The 18,548-nt window shown below is 40.8% G+C and overlaps 1 protein-coding gene across 8 annotated transcripts in view; it reads right to left on the bottom strand.

Moving 5' to 3' along the window:
- LOC110965437 (reticulon-4) overlaps positions 1-18,420 on the bottom strand; it is a 59,265-nt gene extending 40,845 nt beyond the window's left edge. For 4 of the 8 annotated variants that reach the window (XM_022214484.2, XM_022214486.2, XM_022214488.2 and 1 more), the window contains exons 1-2: positions 17,889-18,420; positions 7,900-7,938 (exon numbers count right to left, since the gene is read on the bottom strand). In XM_022214484.2, the coding sequence (XP_022070176.1) occupies positions 7,900-7,938; positions 17,889-18,405 (556 nt within the window). In that variant the 5' untranslated portion in view covers positions 18,406-18,420. The remainder of the gene's footprint in view (positions 1-7,899; positions 7,939-17,888) is intronic. The other 4 variants (XM_022214485.2, XM_022214487.2, XM_022214489.2 and 1 more) reach the window with 1 other exon arrangement.
- Positions 18,421-18,548: the final 128 nt, after the last annotated feature.

Below are 18,548 nucleotides of genomic sequence, written 5' to 3'. Positions count from 1 at the left end.
TTGTGGAATCTTTTTTTTGTGTGTAATAATGAACCCGGAAATGTGAGTCGCGCTGTGTGCGTTGAAGCCGTGTATAGAGAACGGATGGATGAATATTCGTTTTTGTCGGACAAATGTGTTTTTCTCACCCGCTGTGGAAATCACATCTGAAAGTGGTTTATACCGGCGGATTCATGAGAATCTAAGCTTTCCATCGGCGTATAGTGTTTGTATAATCGGGTTTGCAGCCGTCGGACATTCTTGAAATTCCTATGCAAATTAGTAGGTGTACCGCCGGCGTTACACCTACTACACACTGAAGCGTAAAGGGTTAATAAGCTTCCATTCAGTACAAGCAAACCTAACTCAAAGCTGTAATAAAGTTTCCAGAAGCTCACAAACCATTGCATTATCACAATCAAATCAAGAAAAGCACTCAGAGAGCGCACTATTTCACCAAGGCTGTTCGTTCCCTCATAAGGCAATGTCAGATATGCAGCTTTTATTTTATGAATGTAGCATTTGTTTATTAGTTATTGATGATCAGAAGTCACAGCAGCATAGAATGTGGACATTTAACACAGATGTACCCACAAACAAAATGACCTTGCACTGAGCACAGGCGTGTGGTATGCATGTGTAAGTCTGTGTGGATATCAAATCACTAGGGCTGGCCCGAAAAGCAATTTCTGGGCTCCAGTTATTCGTAGGGCTGGACCCGAATATCCGAATATTCGTTCGCTACGGCGGTATCCGGATATTACTTTTGGGATCCGAATATTCGCCGCTGCCCCCCGCCCGGTCCAACGTTACCGGGCGGAACGAATGTTCGGCGTTACTGTCTTCCCTCCGCCTTCGGCCCACATCGGCTCATCCCGTCATGTGATCACATAAACATATGTCTATGTGATCACCCCCTCCTCCCCCCAGACAAAAATAGGAATATTCGGAGCTCGTCTCTTCCCTTCGCCCCACTTCGGCTCATCCCAACGTGTTCGGCTCATCTCGGCTCATCCATTCGTGTTTGTTACCACCACCCGAATGGCCAGGTGGGTGCCGACTCTGACGTCACGCTTCACTTTGTTGCATAAACGCAAGACAAGATGTGGAAGACCTCCGCTGTTTGGGAATTCTTCAGTTTAACTGAAGACAAAACGAAGGCAGTGTGCAAAATTTGCATCCGGGAGACCAGACAAATGGACCCAAATACTCAGGCGGGTCTCCTCAAGTCCGGGAGACCAGACGAATGGATGCGACTGAATATTCGGGCCGTCTCCGCCACCCCCCGTCGAACGTTACAGGGCGGAACGAATATTCGGATATTCGTCTTTAATAGGGCCCGGATATCCGGAGACCAGAAACCACTATTCAGGCCAGCCCTAGTTATTCGGCCCGATGAATGTCTGAATATTCGGAGGGCCAAATATTCAGCACGGCCCTTAATGTCCGACATCGGAGGGGAAGATGGTCACAGAGACGGGGACTGGACGGGACGAGCCGAATATTCGGTTCGTAACATCCGACGGCGGGGTCAGACGGACGGAACGCAACAGGACGGAGCGAACTGCACATTACGATCAGTTTGGAACGTCCGAATCTTCGGATCTCAAATTAAATATTCGAATACCACCGTAATGACCAAATATTCCCTGAAAATTTCATCCAAATCCGTCAATTCGTTTTTGAGTAATGTTGCTAAAAGACAGACAGACAGACAAACATACGTCGATCGAGACATAACTCCCTCACATTCCTTGGCGGAGTAATAACCAACATCCAGCAAGTTCATAACTCAGCACACAAACAACCTGAAACACTCCTACAATAAACCAACTGAGTGGTTTTTCTATACCCTGTAGGTTTTCTGTATTTGTGCAGTAAAAGCAGAAGCACAACGACTCAGAACTGCAGGTAAACAGAAGCTAAAAAACTGCTGCTGAATGACGCATCGTGTTGAATCTCTAACATATGTCTGAGCTGCGAGGTGAGTCAGTGTGGGAAGTAAAACACCACAACTCACAGTATTTAGTTTGTGTAATATTTCATAACCAAGAGGAGTAACGGTAGAATAAAATACTCTGACTTGCATGTTTTTGTGACACTACAGGCATCTGTAGAGAAACAAACTAGCGATATATGCAAGTAAATTTAGAATTATTTTCATTTACTTATTATTTATTTTTCATTTACATAAGATCACACACATCTATTGCAACATATTTTCAGGACGTTTTTCAGGATACAGGGAGCAACCAAAACCCCTGTTCAGATATTCATTTACTCTCCATCATGATAAAAGAAGTTGAGTTGGAAGAAATATTATCTTTGAAGAAATGTCTAACAACATTGCCAGCATGATAGTATTTGTCAATCACAAACAGGAAGAACAGAAGAAAAAAAACTAAGATTATCAACTTTCCAACTTTTCTGACTAATTATTAACTAATTATTAGTATGAAGAGGCAAACATTTTTTCCCCAGTATGGAACGGATGTGGACAAAAGTTGTGCATGCTGACTTGAGTTTTTCTTAACCCTCCTGTTAAGCTCTTTTCTCAGGAAGAGCAATGATGTCGCTGGCTCACGTTTATTTATCCAAAAATGCCAGAAACTTAAAAATCTGCAACATTGTGTATATCTCATTATTAACTCCATCTCTAAATCATTTCAACCAATATTTAGTTCAATGAACATAAGTCACTTGTTTTTCATTTTAAAAAAAGCATGTTGACATTTTGAAATGTACATTGGAAAGACCTACATATAAAATACATACAAAAATCTGAATTCTTTTTAAATGTTATTTTACCATTTGAATTATTTTTCTTTTTAGGTAGTGATGTTGATGAATTAGCATACCTCTTCTATTCAGGATTGGTTTAGAAATATGTGAAATGAACCATTTCTATTTTTTAATGTTGTTTACACTTAAGTCAAGCAGAAGATGTTTTGTGCTGGCAGACATGGATCCTGCCAGCAGGGGGTGCTGTTATTTTTTTACATTCATTCTTTGTTCACTGCTACACCCAATAGGAATGACTCAGTCGGGTAAGAGAGGGGAGTGGCTTACGTGTTTGGTTGTGGCTGTCAGTGACAGAGGTCAGAATTATCACAGTTCAATCTGCATCCATCCTTCTTTGTTGTACTAAGGAAGGCATTGCCTGTGAGTATTTTCATTTATATCAGGGGTTATTGTGATATTGCAAGCATTATGTTTTGTTTAGGCATATGTTTAATGTCATCTTTATATTTGCTTGTGAAGAGGTAAAACACACAATTGTTATTTTTATGCTTAAAATATTACGGCCCACAGCCTGAAAAATGTGATTTTGTTTTTATTACAGTTTTACTCTGTTGGCTTGTGAAGGATACGTCTCATTAAAGAAGGCAATGCACCTGTCATTGTGTCAAAGAGTTATCTGTCTGCCTAGCTGTGCTCATGTTGATACTGAGTCACTGCTGATATCAAGCAGATGTTCCACTGTTTCGTATTATGTGAGTACCACAGGAACTTCTTGCGCTTCCTCTGGCATCGAAACGACGACATGAAGGAACCTATTGTGGATTACCGCATGAGAGTACATGTTTTCGGGAACGGCCCATCACCTGCTGTAGCAATCTATGGACTCAGGAAGGCATCCCAAGATCAAGAACATGATGATCATAAGGTAAGACACCTTGTGGAACGACATTTCTACGTGGACGATGGTCTTATGTCATTCCCATCTGATGATGAGGCTGTTGCCATTATCAAGAAAGCCATGGAAATGCTGGCTGCATCCAATTTGGTGTTACACAAGTTTTCTTCTAATAGTGTCAATGTAATGAAGGCTTTTCCTAAGGAGGATCTGGCAAAGAGCCTAAAGGACCTGGACCTTGAAGCAGACTTTCCACCTATGCAACGAAGTCTGGGAATACATTGGGACGTTGCCACAGACGAGTTCATTTGTCAGGTGTCTGCCACCCAGAAGTATTACACTTGCAGAGGAGTACTGTCGACTGTTAACAGTCTGTATGACCCACTTGGTTTCGCAGCTCCAGTCATCATCCGAGGCAGGGCCTTGTTAAGAGAGCTTACTACAGAGGCTTGTGCGTGGGACGACCCACTTCCAGAGAAATAGCTTGATGAATGGCGTGAGTGGAGAGACTCCCTAAAAGCACTTGAGCATGTCAGAATTCCAAGGACATTCACTTCCATCTCCCTCAGTAGTTCCACAAACAGGGAACTTCGCATTTTTTGTGATGCATCAACACAGGCAATAGCAGCTGTAGCCTACATTAAAGTTGTGGATGCGGAAGGCGAGAGCGAAATTGGATTCGTGTTCGGCAAGGCCAAGCTTGCACCGCAACCAGAGGTGACCATACCTCGGCTTGAACTCTGCGCAGCCGTTCTGGCTGTGGAAATTGCAGACATGCTTGCAGAGGAGCTGGATGTCCAGTGTCATTCTGTAAAATTCTTCACTGACAGTAAAATCGTCCTCTGTTACATACGCAACGAATCCCAGAGGTTCTATGTCTATGTCAGTAACCGTGTGCAGAGGATCAGGAAGTCAACCCTACCGGAACAGTGGTCTTCCCACAGATGCAAATCCTGCTGACCAAGCTTCAAAGTTGATCCCTGCAAACACCTTATTCTCCAGCACGTGGCTTAAAGGGCCAAACTTCCTGTTGAGACCAGAAACAAAGGAGACTGAAAACAAAGCATCCTTCGATCTTGTTGACCCAGAGTCTGATCCTGAAATCCGTCCTTCCATGGTAACTTCAGCCCCTCAGGTTGTAGAGACTCCTTTGAATCCAAGACGCTTTGAGTCATTCTACTCCTGGAGATCCCTTGTAAGGAAGATAGCAAGACTGATCTATATAGCTACCTCCTTCAAGCAAGCAAACAACAAGAATGGCTGTCGAGGCAGGCACATATGCAGATGTGTCTGTCCAGAAGACCTCATCAGAGCCAAGAGTGTCATCATACGTTGCCTTCAATACAAAGCCTTCCCTGAAGTCTTTGCATCCATTCAGGCAGGGAAAGAGATCCCTAAACAGTGCCAGCTCAGTAAGTTGTGTCCATACCCGGATGATACAGGTTGCCTCAGAGTTGGGGGTCGTTTGTCACAAGCTGATCTTGAAAGTGATGAAAGGAACCCATTCATCATTCCTCGTCATCACCATCTAACAACCCTACTCGTACGACACTATCACGAGCAAGTCCAACATCAAGGTCACTACTTCACAGAGGGTGCAGTGACGTCAGCAGGTCTATGGATCATCAGTGGAAAGCAGTGCATCAGTGCCATCATTCGCATGTGTGTGACCTGTCGGAAACTCCGATGGAGAACAGAGACACAACAGATGGCTGAACTACCATCAGACCACCTGAGCACCAGTCCCCCATTCTCTTATGTTGGGGTGGATGTGTTTGGGCCTTGGACAGTCGCTTCTCACCGAACATGAGGAGGCTGCGCCAACAGTAAACTGTGGCCAGTCATTTTCAGCTGTATGAGTACCAGAGCTATTCACATCGAGGTAATCGAGTCAATGGAATCCTCAAGTTTCATTAATGCACTGTGGCAGTTCCTCTCCATCTGTGGCCCAGTCAAGCAGTTGAGGTCTGACTGTGGGACCAATTTCTTGGGCACATGCAAAGACCTTGGCATTGACGCAAAACACTTCAACAATCCGACCATACAGACGTTCTTAAGCGACAACGGATGCACATGGGTGTTTAACCCGCCTCATGCTTCACACATGGGAGAAAGCTGGGAGCGAATGATTGGTATGACCACACGAATACTTGATTCGATGCTCATGGGCATTACACCTAGGCAACTGACCCATGAAGTGTTAACCACCTTCTTGGCAGAGGTTACAGCCATCGTGAACTCACAATCCCTCATCCCAGTATCCACTGACCCGAGTTTTCCTCTTATTCTGACGCCAGCTACCCTTCTTACCCAGAAGATTGGAGTTCCATCCATTCCGCCCGGCAATTTTGATGAAAGCAACATGTACAAACGCCAGTGGAGGCAGGTACAGAGTCTCTCAAATGTCTTCTGGCATCGGTGGAAGACCCAATACCTCTCAATCCTACAAGGCCGCAGAAAATGGCAGTCAGAGAGACCTAATCTGGAAGAAGGGGACCTTGTGTTACTGAAGGACACCCAGGTTAAGCGCAACCACTGGCCGATGGGTGTAGTGGTCAAAACCTTCCCCAGTCGCGACAGAAAGGTGAGGAAAGTAGAAGTCAAGGTTGCTTCTGGAGGAACATGCAAGAACTTCTTTAGACCTGTAACAGACATTGTACTCCTCCTGTCAAACACTAATAAAGTCAACCCAAAGGACGAGTGATTATGACATCTTTTCGAAGTCAGACGGGGAGTGTGCTGGCAGACAAGGATCCTGCCAGCAGGGGGTGCTGTTATTTATTACATTCATTCTTTGTTCACTGCTAAATGTAAATGTAATTTATAAATTTAAATTTATATAGCGCTTTTATCCAAAGCGCTTTACATGATACATCACGTTCACACACTGATGGCGGAAGCTGCCATGCAAGGCGCTAACCACGACCCACCAGGAGCAATTAGGGGCTCAGTGACACCTCGACATGAGCTTGACGGCCGAGGATCGAACCAGCAACCTTCCAATTACAAGACGGCCACTCTACCCACTGAGCCATGACGTCCCCACTGCTACACCCAATAGGAATGACTCAGTCAGGTAAGAGAGGGGAGTGGCTTACGTGTTCGGTTGTGACAGTGACAGAGGTCAGAATTATCACAGTTCAATCTGCATCCATCCTTCTTTGTTGTACTAAGGAAGGCATTGCCTGTGAGTATTTTCATTTATATCAGGGGTTATTGTAATATAGCATTATATTTTGTTTAAGCATATGTTTAATTTCATCTTTATATTTGCGTGTGAAGAGATTGTCATTTTCATGCTTAAAATATTACGGCCCACAGCCTGAAAAATGTGATTTTGTTTTTATTACAGTTTTACTCTGTTGGCTTGTGAAGGATACGTCTCATTAAAGAAGACAATACACCTGTCATTGTGTCAAAGAGTTATCTGTCTGCCTAGCTGTGCTCATGTCAAACAGTGAGAGCAAAACATGTTTCATATGGAAAAAATTATTTCAGCATTTTTTTCTGATTTTTTTTCACATTACCTACAACAGAACAAGACGGTTAAAAATGCAAAAATAATCAGAAATTTAACTTCTGTTTCTTGCACCCAGAAGAGATAAAAAAAATTTTGAGGGAGTTCTGAGTCTGACACCAGCTGGAGAAGGATCCTGATCAAACACCTTAACCTGGTTTATCAGGAAAAAACAGTGACACCACCGATGTCAGAGCTCCTCACCTGGTCATCACTGGCCTCAGGTATGGAAGAAATGTATGTTAAGTACTCATTACTCAAATGAGTACTTAACATACTGTGACATACAGCAGCTGCTACTAAACACATTGTGCTGATTAAATATTATTATAACCGTGTGCTGTGGAACAAACAAGTCAGAACAGAGTTACTGAATATTTAGTAAAATGATCCTTTGTCTTCACCCAACATGTCAAGACATGACTCAGATTCGACAAAAGATGATCAAACTGCAGCTGAATTCATTCACGTCATTAACAGACCTCAATCAGAGAAGCTTAATTAAAGAGTGGATCTAATTAAAAGTCTCCATTTGATTAAAACAGTCAGTCCCACTGAGCAAGGCATTAAACCTCCCTGAGGCAAAAGCAACAGATCACTGAAGTTAATCAAGAGAATTTATTGTGCGATTCAAGTCAAAAATCAGCCAAAATCACAAGAAATTAGAAGTTGATTGATAAAATTACAGATTAAAGCTTCAGGGAATTGACTTTAAATGCTAATTTGTGCTGATCTGATGATTGGTAATGTGTTTTTTTTCTGTTACCTCTACTGTCGAGGTTTGTCTTCCAGCGATGAAGAAGACCTGTGATTGAACCAACAACAACACATTTAACATTAAACTACAGTCGCAAGTTGGAAACTCGTTCAGATTCTGTCAGTGCTTTAATATATTCACGTTTCTGATTTGCATGAACAACATTTATTACTATTGGTTTCCTGATTTCTAAAATCCTTGTCAATCTAAATTTTTATGAAGATGTTAGAGATACTTTGGTCATGTAAAAGGGTGATATTGAGTGAATTAATTCAATTCAATTCAATTCAATTTTATTTATATAGCGTCAATTACAGTCAACTCGTCTCAAGACGCTTTACAGAACCCAAATGCCTGACCCCCAGAGCAAGCCCAAAGGCGACAGTGGCAAGGAAAAACACCCTTTTAACAGGGAAGAAACCTCGAGCAGAACCCGGCTCTATATAGGGGGGACCCATCTGCCTGCGGGCCGGGCGGGTTGAGAAGGACAGAAGAGGGCAAGGGGGAGGGATGGGAGAAGAGGGAGGGGTGGGAAAGCACGGAAAACACAACACAATTATCATGGTGCAATTAAAAAAAAGTGCTACTGTCACCTCAATGTCACCTTATGAAATCACCAGCAGTTTCATAAGAAGTCACAGTTTGGAATTAGAAAGTAAAATTTATTACAGCAGATGATTTAACCAAAACCTAAAAGTGGTACCTGGAATCGGAGTTACAGGGTTCCTACAAATGTTCCTACCTTTAATTAAGTCCGGATCATGAAACAAAATTCTATCCAAGCTCTGTAATGGCATCTTACACATGAAATTGACCCACTCAAACAACAGAACTTTAAGTGTATTTGAAGTTTTTTCCACATTTTAGCATCAAAATTCTTCCAAAAATGTTAAAAAGAGCAAAAAAGAAACCGCTACTTGAAAAAGTAGCCAATGTGCGTGCAAGCTACAAGGCAGATGTACGCTATTGTAGAAACGCAAGAACATCAAATTTCAATGAAAAAAAACATGAAACATGAAAATTCTGCATGAGGCGGGAAAATGCCAAAACACAACAACAGCATCATAACACATTTTAGCTTCCATACAAACTGAGATCTCTGTCTGGAGGGCATTAAGAGTCACACAGGACTTTCTCTTGGTGGCCTTGAAATATCTGAACTCCCACAATGCTTTCTGCTTGCCAACATGCAACTGTTTCTGCTTTCATATTAAGAATATAAACTAATATTAGTTTTCCTTTTACAATCTTGTGTTAACAAATGTGTCAGGCTGAAAACATCTGCAGACCACTTTAACATAGAGGTGCAAGAATTTAGTTTGCAGTAAATAACGAGCAAAACGAAGCTAAAAACGTCCAAAATCAGCCTGGAGTGGTTTTATAAACAGCTGTTTGGACCTCGCTCTTTTCAGGCGTCTTGACGTCTGCAGGGATCAAACCTCCTGATATCTTTGTTGAGGAGCTCATCTCCTCCCTGAGCTATAAGCATCTCTTCTGACACTGATATGACTTCAGGCCAACGTCTCAGCTGCTGCCAGCATGTAAAATGAAGTACTCAACTTACAATTTCTCCCTGTTTCCAAAAGGGGACTCCTTCCTTTATCTATATCTTTAAATATTTCACCTTCTTCATACAGTTTTCCAACCACAACAGCGTACTTTGGTACATGCTGGTTATTTTAATGACAGAATATTTGCCTCAGTTGCATAATCCTGCTTAAAAGAAACATATTTTTGATTTTAAAACGCACCAAAAGTTAATGATATTCAGCAGTTTCTCTGGAAAATGTGCAAACACAAAGCAGACAGGAGTGACGTTACTGTGCTGCATTTCTTTAGGCCTCCAGCAGAACCAAGCCCAGCCTGTAGATGTGCTGAACTGCTGATCCGACTCTGGATGACTTACAGTTGACTGACGGCTGTTCAGGTCCTCAGCTGGGATGCCTGAGGAGCAGAAAACTGCATTCTGCTGCCAGAACACGACAGACAATAAGAAGGTTGAATATTTCTGTCATTAAGTAACACTGAATCTGAGGTTTGTGGATAATCTTGTTTTAAAGCCGCTCTGATCCATCCTGGAATGATTGTTATTGGCTGATATTCACTCTAAGAACTGAAGATTATTTTCTGAAATGCTTAGTGGATTAATTGTTTTAGATTTAAAAACAAATTACAGTTTATTAAGTTAACTTAGTCAAAGCTAATACAGTTAAATCTAACAGTTCTTCAATACCTTTCTTTACCAATTATACAGATTCAACTCCATGATTAATTTGGAGGATGCAGTTGGTGGTGCTGTTGACATCCACTGACAGATGTTTTTATTGTTTTGACTCCTGCATTTAAAAGAATAATATCGTGCTGGATTGAAATGAATCCGTGTATGGTTCGTTCATTCGTTTTTCCGTTTCAAAATAAAATGAGAAAAAAAACAAATAATTGGTTTGTTTTTTTCGTTTAAAAATGAAATTCGAGAAACTAAAAGCAGAGAAAGAAAAAAATGCTTTGTTTTTACAGATTTTAAGGTTTAAACAAACAAAAAAAGCCTTTTCCCATTTGGAAGATATCGGCAGAACCGGAAGTCAAAGAGAGAACTCGTGGCGACTTGACTTCACTTCTCTGTCTCAAACTCTGCACCACGTACTGTCAAAACAAGACATGTTTGTCTTATTTAGATCGAACAGACGCATCACTCTGAGAACTCATGATCTCAGTGTGAACAAAATTGCTTTAATGGTCCAAGTAAGTATTTTTAAGTATTAAAATGTCAAGAACTCTGGTGACCGCTGTTCTAGTTTAACTGACAATCAGTTTAATTGGTGATAGTTTCCATCTACAGATGTTTCGTTGCAGGTTTGTCCCGACCAGACCTGGTTGTGTGTCAAATAAAGACACTAGACAAAGAAAACTTCCCCGAAAACCGTCAGCATCATTACTTAATAAAGTCTATATCCATGTAAACATCCCCTATAGAGGGTTAAAAGAAATGTCGCTAATTTTATTTCAGGATTCCATCGTTTCCTCTCTCCGTTCATAAAAATACATGTTTTTTATTTCGCCAGCACATTTCCTTTTACTGTCTATAGGTGATATTTACATGGATATAGACTTTATTCAGCAGTGATGCCGACGTTTTTCGGCGACCTCTTCTTTATCTAGTTTCTTAATTTCACACACAGCCAGGTCTGGTCTGGTCAAATCTGCTACGAACCATCTGGAGAGGGAAACTATCACCATTTAAAATGGAACACCGGCACCAATAGATAACATCCCGTCATAAACTTTCGTCCATACGTTGGACCTGTCTATAAAACACACAAAAGTGAAACATAACATTCTACAGTTAAAGTATGGCACTGAAAATATATCTGGTTAATAGAACAAATTACAGCTCTCTCCAAATCAGATTTAGACACGACTGCGTCTAAATTGTTCTCCATGCAGAACCTCCTGACTCTCATTATGCACTCTGCAATAAAATATAATATAATACAATATCTCTTCTGGCAGGTCTCCCTGCATGTACAGTCAAACCTCTACAGATGATCCAGAATGCAGCAGCATGTCACTCCCCTGATCATCTCTCTTCACTGGCTTCCAGTTGCAGCCAGAATCAAATTCTAAACTCTCCTCCTGGCTTACAAAACATTTACAAGAACGGCCCCAGCCTACCTGGATTCCCTGATCCAGGTCTACTCCCCTTCACGCCCACTTCGCTCTGCATGTGAGACGTCTGGTGCTTCCAGCCCAGCACGGCTCGAAATCTCTAACCAGACTCTTCTCCTCTGTTGTTCCCAAATGGTGGAACAATCTACCAAACTCTGCTGAGTCCCTTTCTACTTTTAAGAGACAATTGAAGACTCAATTGTTCAGAGAACACCTAGGCACTTAATCCGACTCCACCTTAGGGGTAGAATAAGTCAGGTGGTCCAAAACCCAGCATTTATTTAGCGCTGACAAAGTTGAAAAAAGAAGAAAAAAAAGGGGGGGGGGGGGGGGGGGGGGTTTAGCAATTCTTCTGCAACTCCTTTGACCAATCGGACTTGAAGCACTTTTTGCACTTACTACAGGTTTTTCCTTATGTCTGAATTCTTGCTTGCGTTGTACGTCGCTTTGGACAAAAGCATCTGCTAAATGAAATTGTAGAATTGTAATATAATATAATATAATATGGAGCAATGTGGAGCTCCATGATTTCTGCGTGGGTTTTGTCACTCTCAAAGAGAATGAAATTGGAAAAGCGCTCCAATACAGCCACTCGAGATGTGTTCACGAGCCAGACCAGCTTTGAACTGTTTTTAATCAGCGACTTCCGGTGTTGCAACAAATTAAAACAACAGCCGTATTTTGTATTTCGGGTTAAAAAAGCAAGAGCAAAAATCCAACACTGTGGTTTTTCCATTAGTTAAATAATACGTTTCTACATTTAGGTTTTAAAAACTCAAAAACAAAGTGGTTTATTGGTTTTTTAGATTTTATTTTGAAATGGAAAAACGAATGAGCGAACCATACACAGATTGAAATTGTACCTTTATTTTCTTGTATCCAACCTATAATTACTGCACATATTCATATCATTTAAAGTTAATTTAGGAAAGTTAAGAGCATATTTTCACTCCAAAAAGGGCCAATATCAGCCATGTTAAGGAGAAAAAACTGCTGCATTTTTTGAGCTATTTACTGCCACTTCACAAAATTTCCAGGTTTTGTTAATTACACATAATAACTAGTAAAATCACAAAAAAAATCTCATATTTATCATGAACAACAGACCAAAACCGGCATCAAAAATCAGTATTTTCTTTTGCAAATGTTAGCTCTTTGTTTTACAACATTTCACTTTAAAATTACACATTTTTTATTGTACTTAAGTCAGAAAAAAAGTAGATATTTTACAGATACTTGCCTTTGACAGAAAATCTATGTACATTAATAGTAAATTTAGATATATATTTTTAACTGTTATTTTACAGATTTTCTCCATTTTTTTAAGTTACAAACAATACCTAGATAAAATCACAGAGCAAGGAGTAATTTGTATGTTTATTGTAAAAAAAAAAAAAAAACAACTGTGCATGATGTCTACAAAAAAATTTGTGTTTTTACAAGTGTAATTTTTTTTGATTTCATAAAAATGTGCTAAAATTAGAATGATTTTACAGATACGGTATTGGCTTTTATATGTAACAGTAACTGCATATTAAGAGCTGAAAAATGCATATTATTTTAAGTGTTACTCTATAAATTTTCTCTGTGATGCTAAATTCCAGATCATATTTAGTAAAATCACAGTATAAACAGTACTTATTTAAATGCGGAAAAAACAGGCTAAAACCATAATTGTTGTCCACATCAAAAATCTGTATTCTTATAAACAGTAATAGCTCCTCTGCAGTGTTTGACTGTAAAATTAAACTGTTTACTGTTTAAATCGACAAAAAATATCATTATTTTACAGATATTTGTCATTATATGACAGAAATCTATGTATATTCATATTAAATCTATATGTATATATTTTTATTGTTATTTTACTGATTTTCCCAGTTTTGTTAAATTACAGACAATATCCAGCAAAAATCACAGTTAAAAGGATTAAACTGCATGTTTCCGGTTAAAAAATTACTGTACATAATGTCTCTGTACTTTTACAAAACGCAATTAGTTCTTTTGTAACATTTGACTGCAAAGTTACAGTTTCACAGAAATAAAGTAACTATTTGACAGATATTTGCCATTATTTGACAGAAAATCTATGTATATTAATAACAGCTTCAACTGTTATTTTACTGATTTTTTTCCTATTTTATTACAAACAATATCTAGTAAAAATCACAGTAAAAATGATTAAATTACAAGTTAACTAAAAATTTTTGCATGAAGTCTACGTCAAAAATCTGTACTTTTTCAAATGGCTCTTCTGCAATGTTTGACTGTAAAGTTAAACTGAATGCACTGAAATCTCCTAAAAATATCATTTTGCAGATATTCGTCATAAGTTCCATCATGGTTACAGTTTCATGTTAAAATTACTCCACTGTTTATAACAGTATTTTTCTGGCTTCATTGCTGCTAGATTTTCACAGAATATTCTCTACAGTTCACTTTCTGCTCCTCAGATCTGTGGGTTAACATGAGCTGATAAGATGTTTGGTTTAGTTTTTGGAATTAAGGCCCTGAAATGTGCATCAGTGTGAAGAATCAGTCCAACGCTGCAAAGTATCACGTTTCATCCTGCAGCTCTGGAAATCTCCGGGAGCAATAGGAGTTGAGATATAAACCAGATTACCATGTGGTTCTGATCACACTCAGGCAGCTGAAACATTTAACCCGCTAATGTGTCGCCTTCAATGCAGAACAGCAACAACAACACTGAGCTTTAAGCTCAGTCTCCGTCTAATCCACCTGAATGCATCACCAGCTCTCCACAAACACACACTGACGGATGTAGGTGACCCAAAAATAAGATGTAGGCCGGTGGTGATCTCCAAGGTCCAGACAATCAGCCGGCCTGTCAGTCACGGTCTCTGACGGCGACAACCGAGACTCGCCTCACACACCTTTGTTACCGTGACGACAAGTCTGTGTGATGTTCAGTCACAGCAGGACTCATCAGATCAGAGTCGACAGACATAAAAGCAGGATGGAGATCTATCAGACCTCTTTATTTCCTCCAGACAGAAAGATGTTACCATCGCCGACACTCTGCCGAGCAAGATTTCAATTAAAAAAGGGAGCTTAAACTATCAGCTAATTCATGGAAATTAATCTTCTGATCACAGATTAATCATTTCAAGCAAAAATAATAAAAGAGAAACCACATATCTGTTGATTTCAGCATCTCAAAATTTAGTATTTGCTGCTATTCTTCATTGTTCATTGCTGTAAACTGAATATTTTTAGGTTTGAGGAACAAGACATCTGAAAGCATCAACTTCCCCTTAGCAGCTATTTGTGACTTTTTACAAACCAATCAATTTATTGAAAAAAAAATGGCTGAAAATTAACATGCATCAATTCTATTGTAAAAAAGGTTAAATATTTGCCGATTTCTGTCAGAAAATAGAAAATTTTCACTTTTTCTTTGTCATTTATAGCTGTAAAGTGATTTTTTTTTAGCTTTTAGCACATTTGAAGGACAAAAAATTAACCTTAGCAGCTTTTCTTTGTCATTTTCTAAACCAAACAAATAATCAATTCATTGATTAAATACTGCCTAATATTGACATACATAAATACTTTAAGCCATTTGTCAGGCAAACAGTAAAAAGCTTTTATACCCTCAGATTTCAGCTTCACAAAGCTGAATATTTGGAGCTTTTTTTATTGATTATTGCTGTAAATGTAAAAATGTTTAGGTAAATATTTACCGATTTGTCTCAAAACAGAAAATTTGCTGTTTCCTCATTTACCACTGTAAATTTTGAATTTTAGCACATTTGAAAGACATTAAATTTGCTTTAGCAGCTGTTTTTACTGTTTCATAAAACAATCAATTTAGTGAAAAGAAAATGCAATCACCATTTGATTAATTTATCAAGTACTCCATCAATTAAATTTTTCAGTCATTTTTCAAACAAAAAATGGCAGATTTCAGCATTTCAAAACCAATATTTGCTGCATTTATTGATCATTTATCACTGCAAACTGAATATTTGTAGGTTTTGAATAAAACAAGACTTTGGGAAAAACACTGGTCGATATTTGTAATCCATTTTCTGACTCATAAATTAATCAAGAAAAGTGATCACCAGATTAATCTACGACAAAAATAATTGTGCATTTTAGTTTATACTGATCTGATTGTAATTTGCTAATTTATATTTTACTGTGTCATTTTACTGTGTCACATTATTCAACTAATAATAATAATAATAATGGATTAGATTTATATAGCGCTTTTCTGGGCACTCAAACGCTTCACAATGGATCCATTACTCATTCACTCACACATTCTCACTCTGGTGGTGGTAGGCTACATTTGTAACCACAGCTGTCCTGGGGCAGACTGATGGAAGCGTGGCTGCTAATCCCCACCTACGGCCCCTCCGACCACCACCAACATTCACACACCAGTGTAAGAGCAGCACTGGAAGCAAGGCAGGTAAAGTGTCTTGCCCAAGGACAAATCGAAAACGGAGTTACAGAAAACTGAGAAGCTGCTTTCAGATTTTTGTTACATTTTTTAAATCAATCAAACTTTATTTATGTAGCACAAGTCCTACAGTAAATTTAACTTTAAGCGTTGAACAAAAAAAACGTGCTGACTGGTTCCTGTTCGGCTGATGAAACACTGAAACAGTCATGTTTTACAGGGTTTAATGACAGATTTGTGTGTCAGTAGTGTGATAAATCTGACAGACGTCTACAGTGATGGAAAAGATTCACCACGTCTGTCTTTTGTTCAGGCTGTTTGCTATAACTGGAGCTGCTGGTTTTATCCACCTCCATCAGTGGCCTTGTCAGCAGCCCCACCCAGCCTCTGCTGCTGGAGGATCAGGCCTGTATACCTGCTGTTTGACACAGCTCAGCACACAACAACAACAACAAAAACAACAGTAGATCCAAACATGCACCTCTGGAATTAGCATCAGTCCATACGTTACACAAACACCACTTGAGGAGCCTCCAGGACTGAGAGGGCAGCTGGTCTATGGAGATATAGGCCTGTGGAGCTCAGCTGGTCCCGAGTTTGGGGTGTTGGTTCAGATGGAGACGGTTCGGGTGGGCGGATGGATGTGAATGAGTAAATTCTGGATGATACAATAAAGCGTACAGAGCTGACTGAAGGTGCTAGAGCCGGTTGACGGAGCGGCGTGGACAGGCAAGGAAGCCGACAGGGAGTGGACGCAGAGCGGATTCCTTTGTTGTGACTAAGCTGTGCTAGCCACTGCTGCTTCCATTATCGGACATGTGCTCATCTGCCACGGTGCTTCTTTTACAAGTTCAACAGCCGAACCAGTTCAAATAAATCCACCTCACATAGTTTGACTTGCGTTATAATTCACAAGAGATTTTATGTTGGTAAATTAACATGCTAGCTTACATAGGAGAATTGGAGTCAATCTGACAGCAGAAACTGGACACCCTCATATGTTCATCTTGCTCTTTCAGATTATATTTCAATAAAATCATATAGGTTTGATATATGATATGTACTCAATGTTTTGCTTGTTTTGTGAGGAAAGAACACAAAAACAGGCGCGTCCGATAACGGAACTAGCGTGACAACTACCGTTAGCAGCGGGCACGCAGCGGGGAGAGGCACCGAGCAGATGGGCGCTGCTCGGTCTGCTTTAATAATCACACCCATAACGCGGGAATCGGCCACACATATCTCCGTTAAACGTTATTTTGAAGCCCCTGACCGGCTCCAGGTTACCGGCGCGGGCTGTCGCTAGAGGCTAAATGCTGCAATAATCGCCACCTCATCCAGGCAACAGTCAACGCTTCCTGCCGTGTGTCAGTGAAAACAGGTGGGCCGCATCACCACCGCACAGCTCACCGGGGACTCAGCTGGGAGATCCGGTCGCAGAAATACACACAAAACAGCTGATTTATTCTTATTTTTCTGAATACATCCACTCATGTGCTTTAAAATGAGCTTTTCCCATCACAGAGAACCGAAGCAGCCGGTGAGCCTCATGACCATCCGCTCCCCTCAGCGTAGCATCACTAGTCGGCTAGCTGGCTAACCTTTACCGGCCACAAATATCATTAACCTGGATTAAAAAACACTATTTGATTTAAAGTAACACATATGGGTGATTAAAGTTGCTTTAAACCCCAAAAAAGCAACACTTCACTCCTCTTTTGTTACCCAGCGGGTCGGTGTGTGGACATCATGCTAACCGCCTCAGCTGCACACAAAACTGGTAAAATAGAAAACAACGTTCAAATCCAGTTTAACTTGATTTCACTCGTAAAGGATGCAATTTATGTGCTTTAAAACCGACAACAACGTTGATATATCGACGTTTTTCCGCTCAGATACTTACATGCTGCTGGAGCCGGAGGTTCCTCTGTCACCGCAAGTTGCTCTGCTGCCTCTGCGGGGGCTGGGGCTGCTGTCCGGGGTTCAGCCGCTGGGAGGGCGTCGCTCTTGAGGGCAGGTTCTGGCTCGGGGGCAGCCGGTGCGATCTTTGTACTCTCCGGTTCCGCTTTGGGTGCGACGACTTCAAGCTCAGGCTCGGGAACAAAAGGAGATGACGTGGTGGAGTCTGGGATTTCGGGCTCCGGTTCCCTCACCTCTGGCACCGGTGTGTGCTCGGGCTCCGGTAATGTGACCAGCTCCTCCGGGGGAACGAAGGAAGTTTCTGTGAACTCGTGTGGCGCGCTATCTTCAGCTATGTGCCGCTCCAGGGCGTCCTGAGCCCCGCCGACCAAGTCCACAATCTCATCCACGCTGAAGAGGTCCTGCTGGGGCTCGGGGTCCGGCTCGGCCTGGTAGTGGTGGACCTCCTCGTTGAACATGGGGGTGGTGGAAGACACTTGCTGCTCCTCGCTGTCTGCCATTTTTTATGTTTTCGTACGCACAAATTGTCTTCTGAAATGGAAAAAAAGTTTCAAATCCGGAAACTCTTAGGCTCCTGCTGCAAACTTACCCCGGGGAGAGCTGTGAGACCGCACCGGTGCGTCTGCCTCTGACACCGGAAAAA

Source organism: Acanthochromis polyacanthus, chromosome 15, assembly GCF_021347895.1.
Source record: "Acanthochromis polyacanthus isolate Apoly-LR-REF ecotype Palm Island chromosome 15, KAUST_Apoly_ChrSc, whole genome shotgun sequence".
In the NCBI taxonomy this organism is placed as follows: domain Eukaryota; kingdom Metazoa; phylum Chordata; class Actinopteri; family Pomacentridae; genus Acanthochromis; species Acanthochromis polyacanthus.
This window is presented reverse-complemented; position numbering and strand designations above follow the sequence as displayed.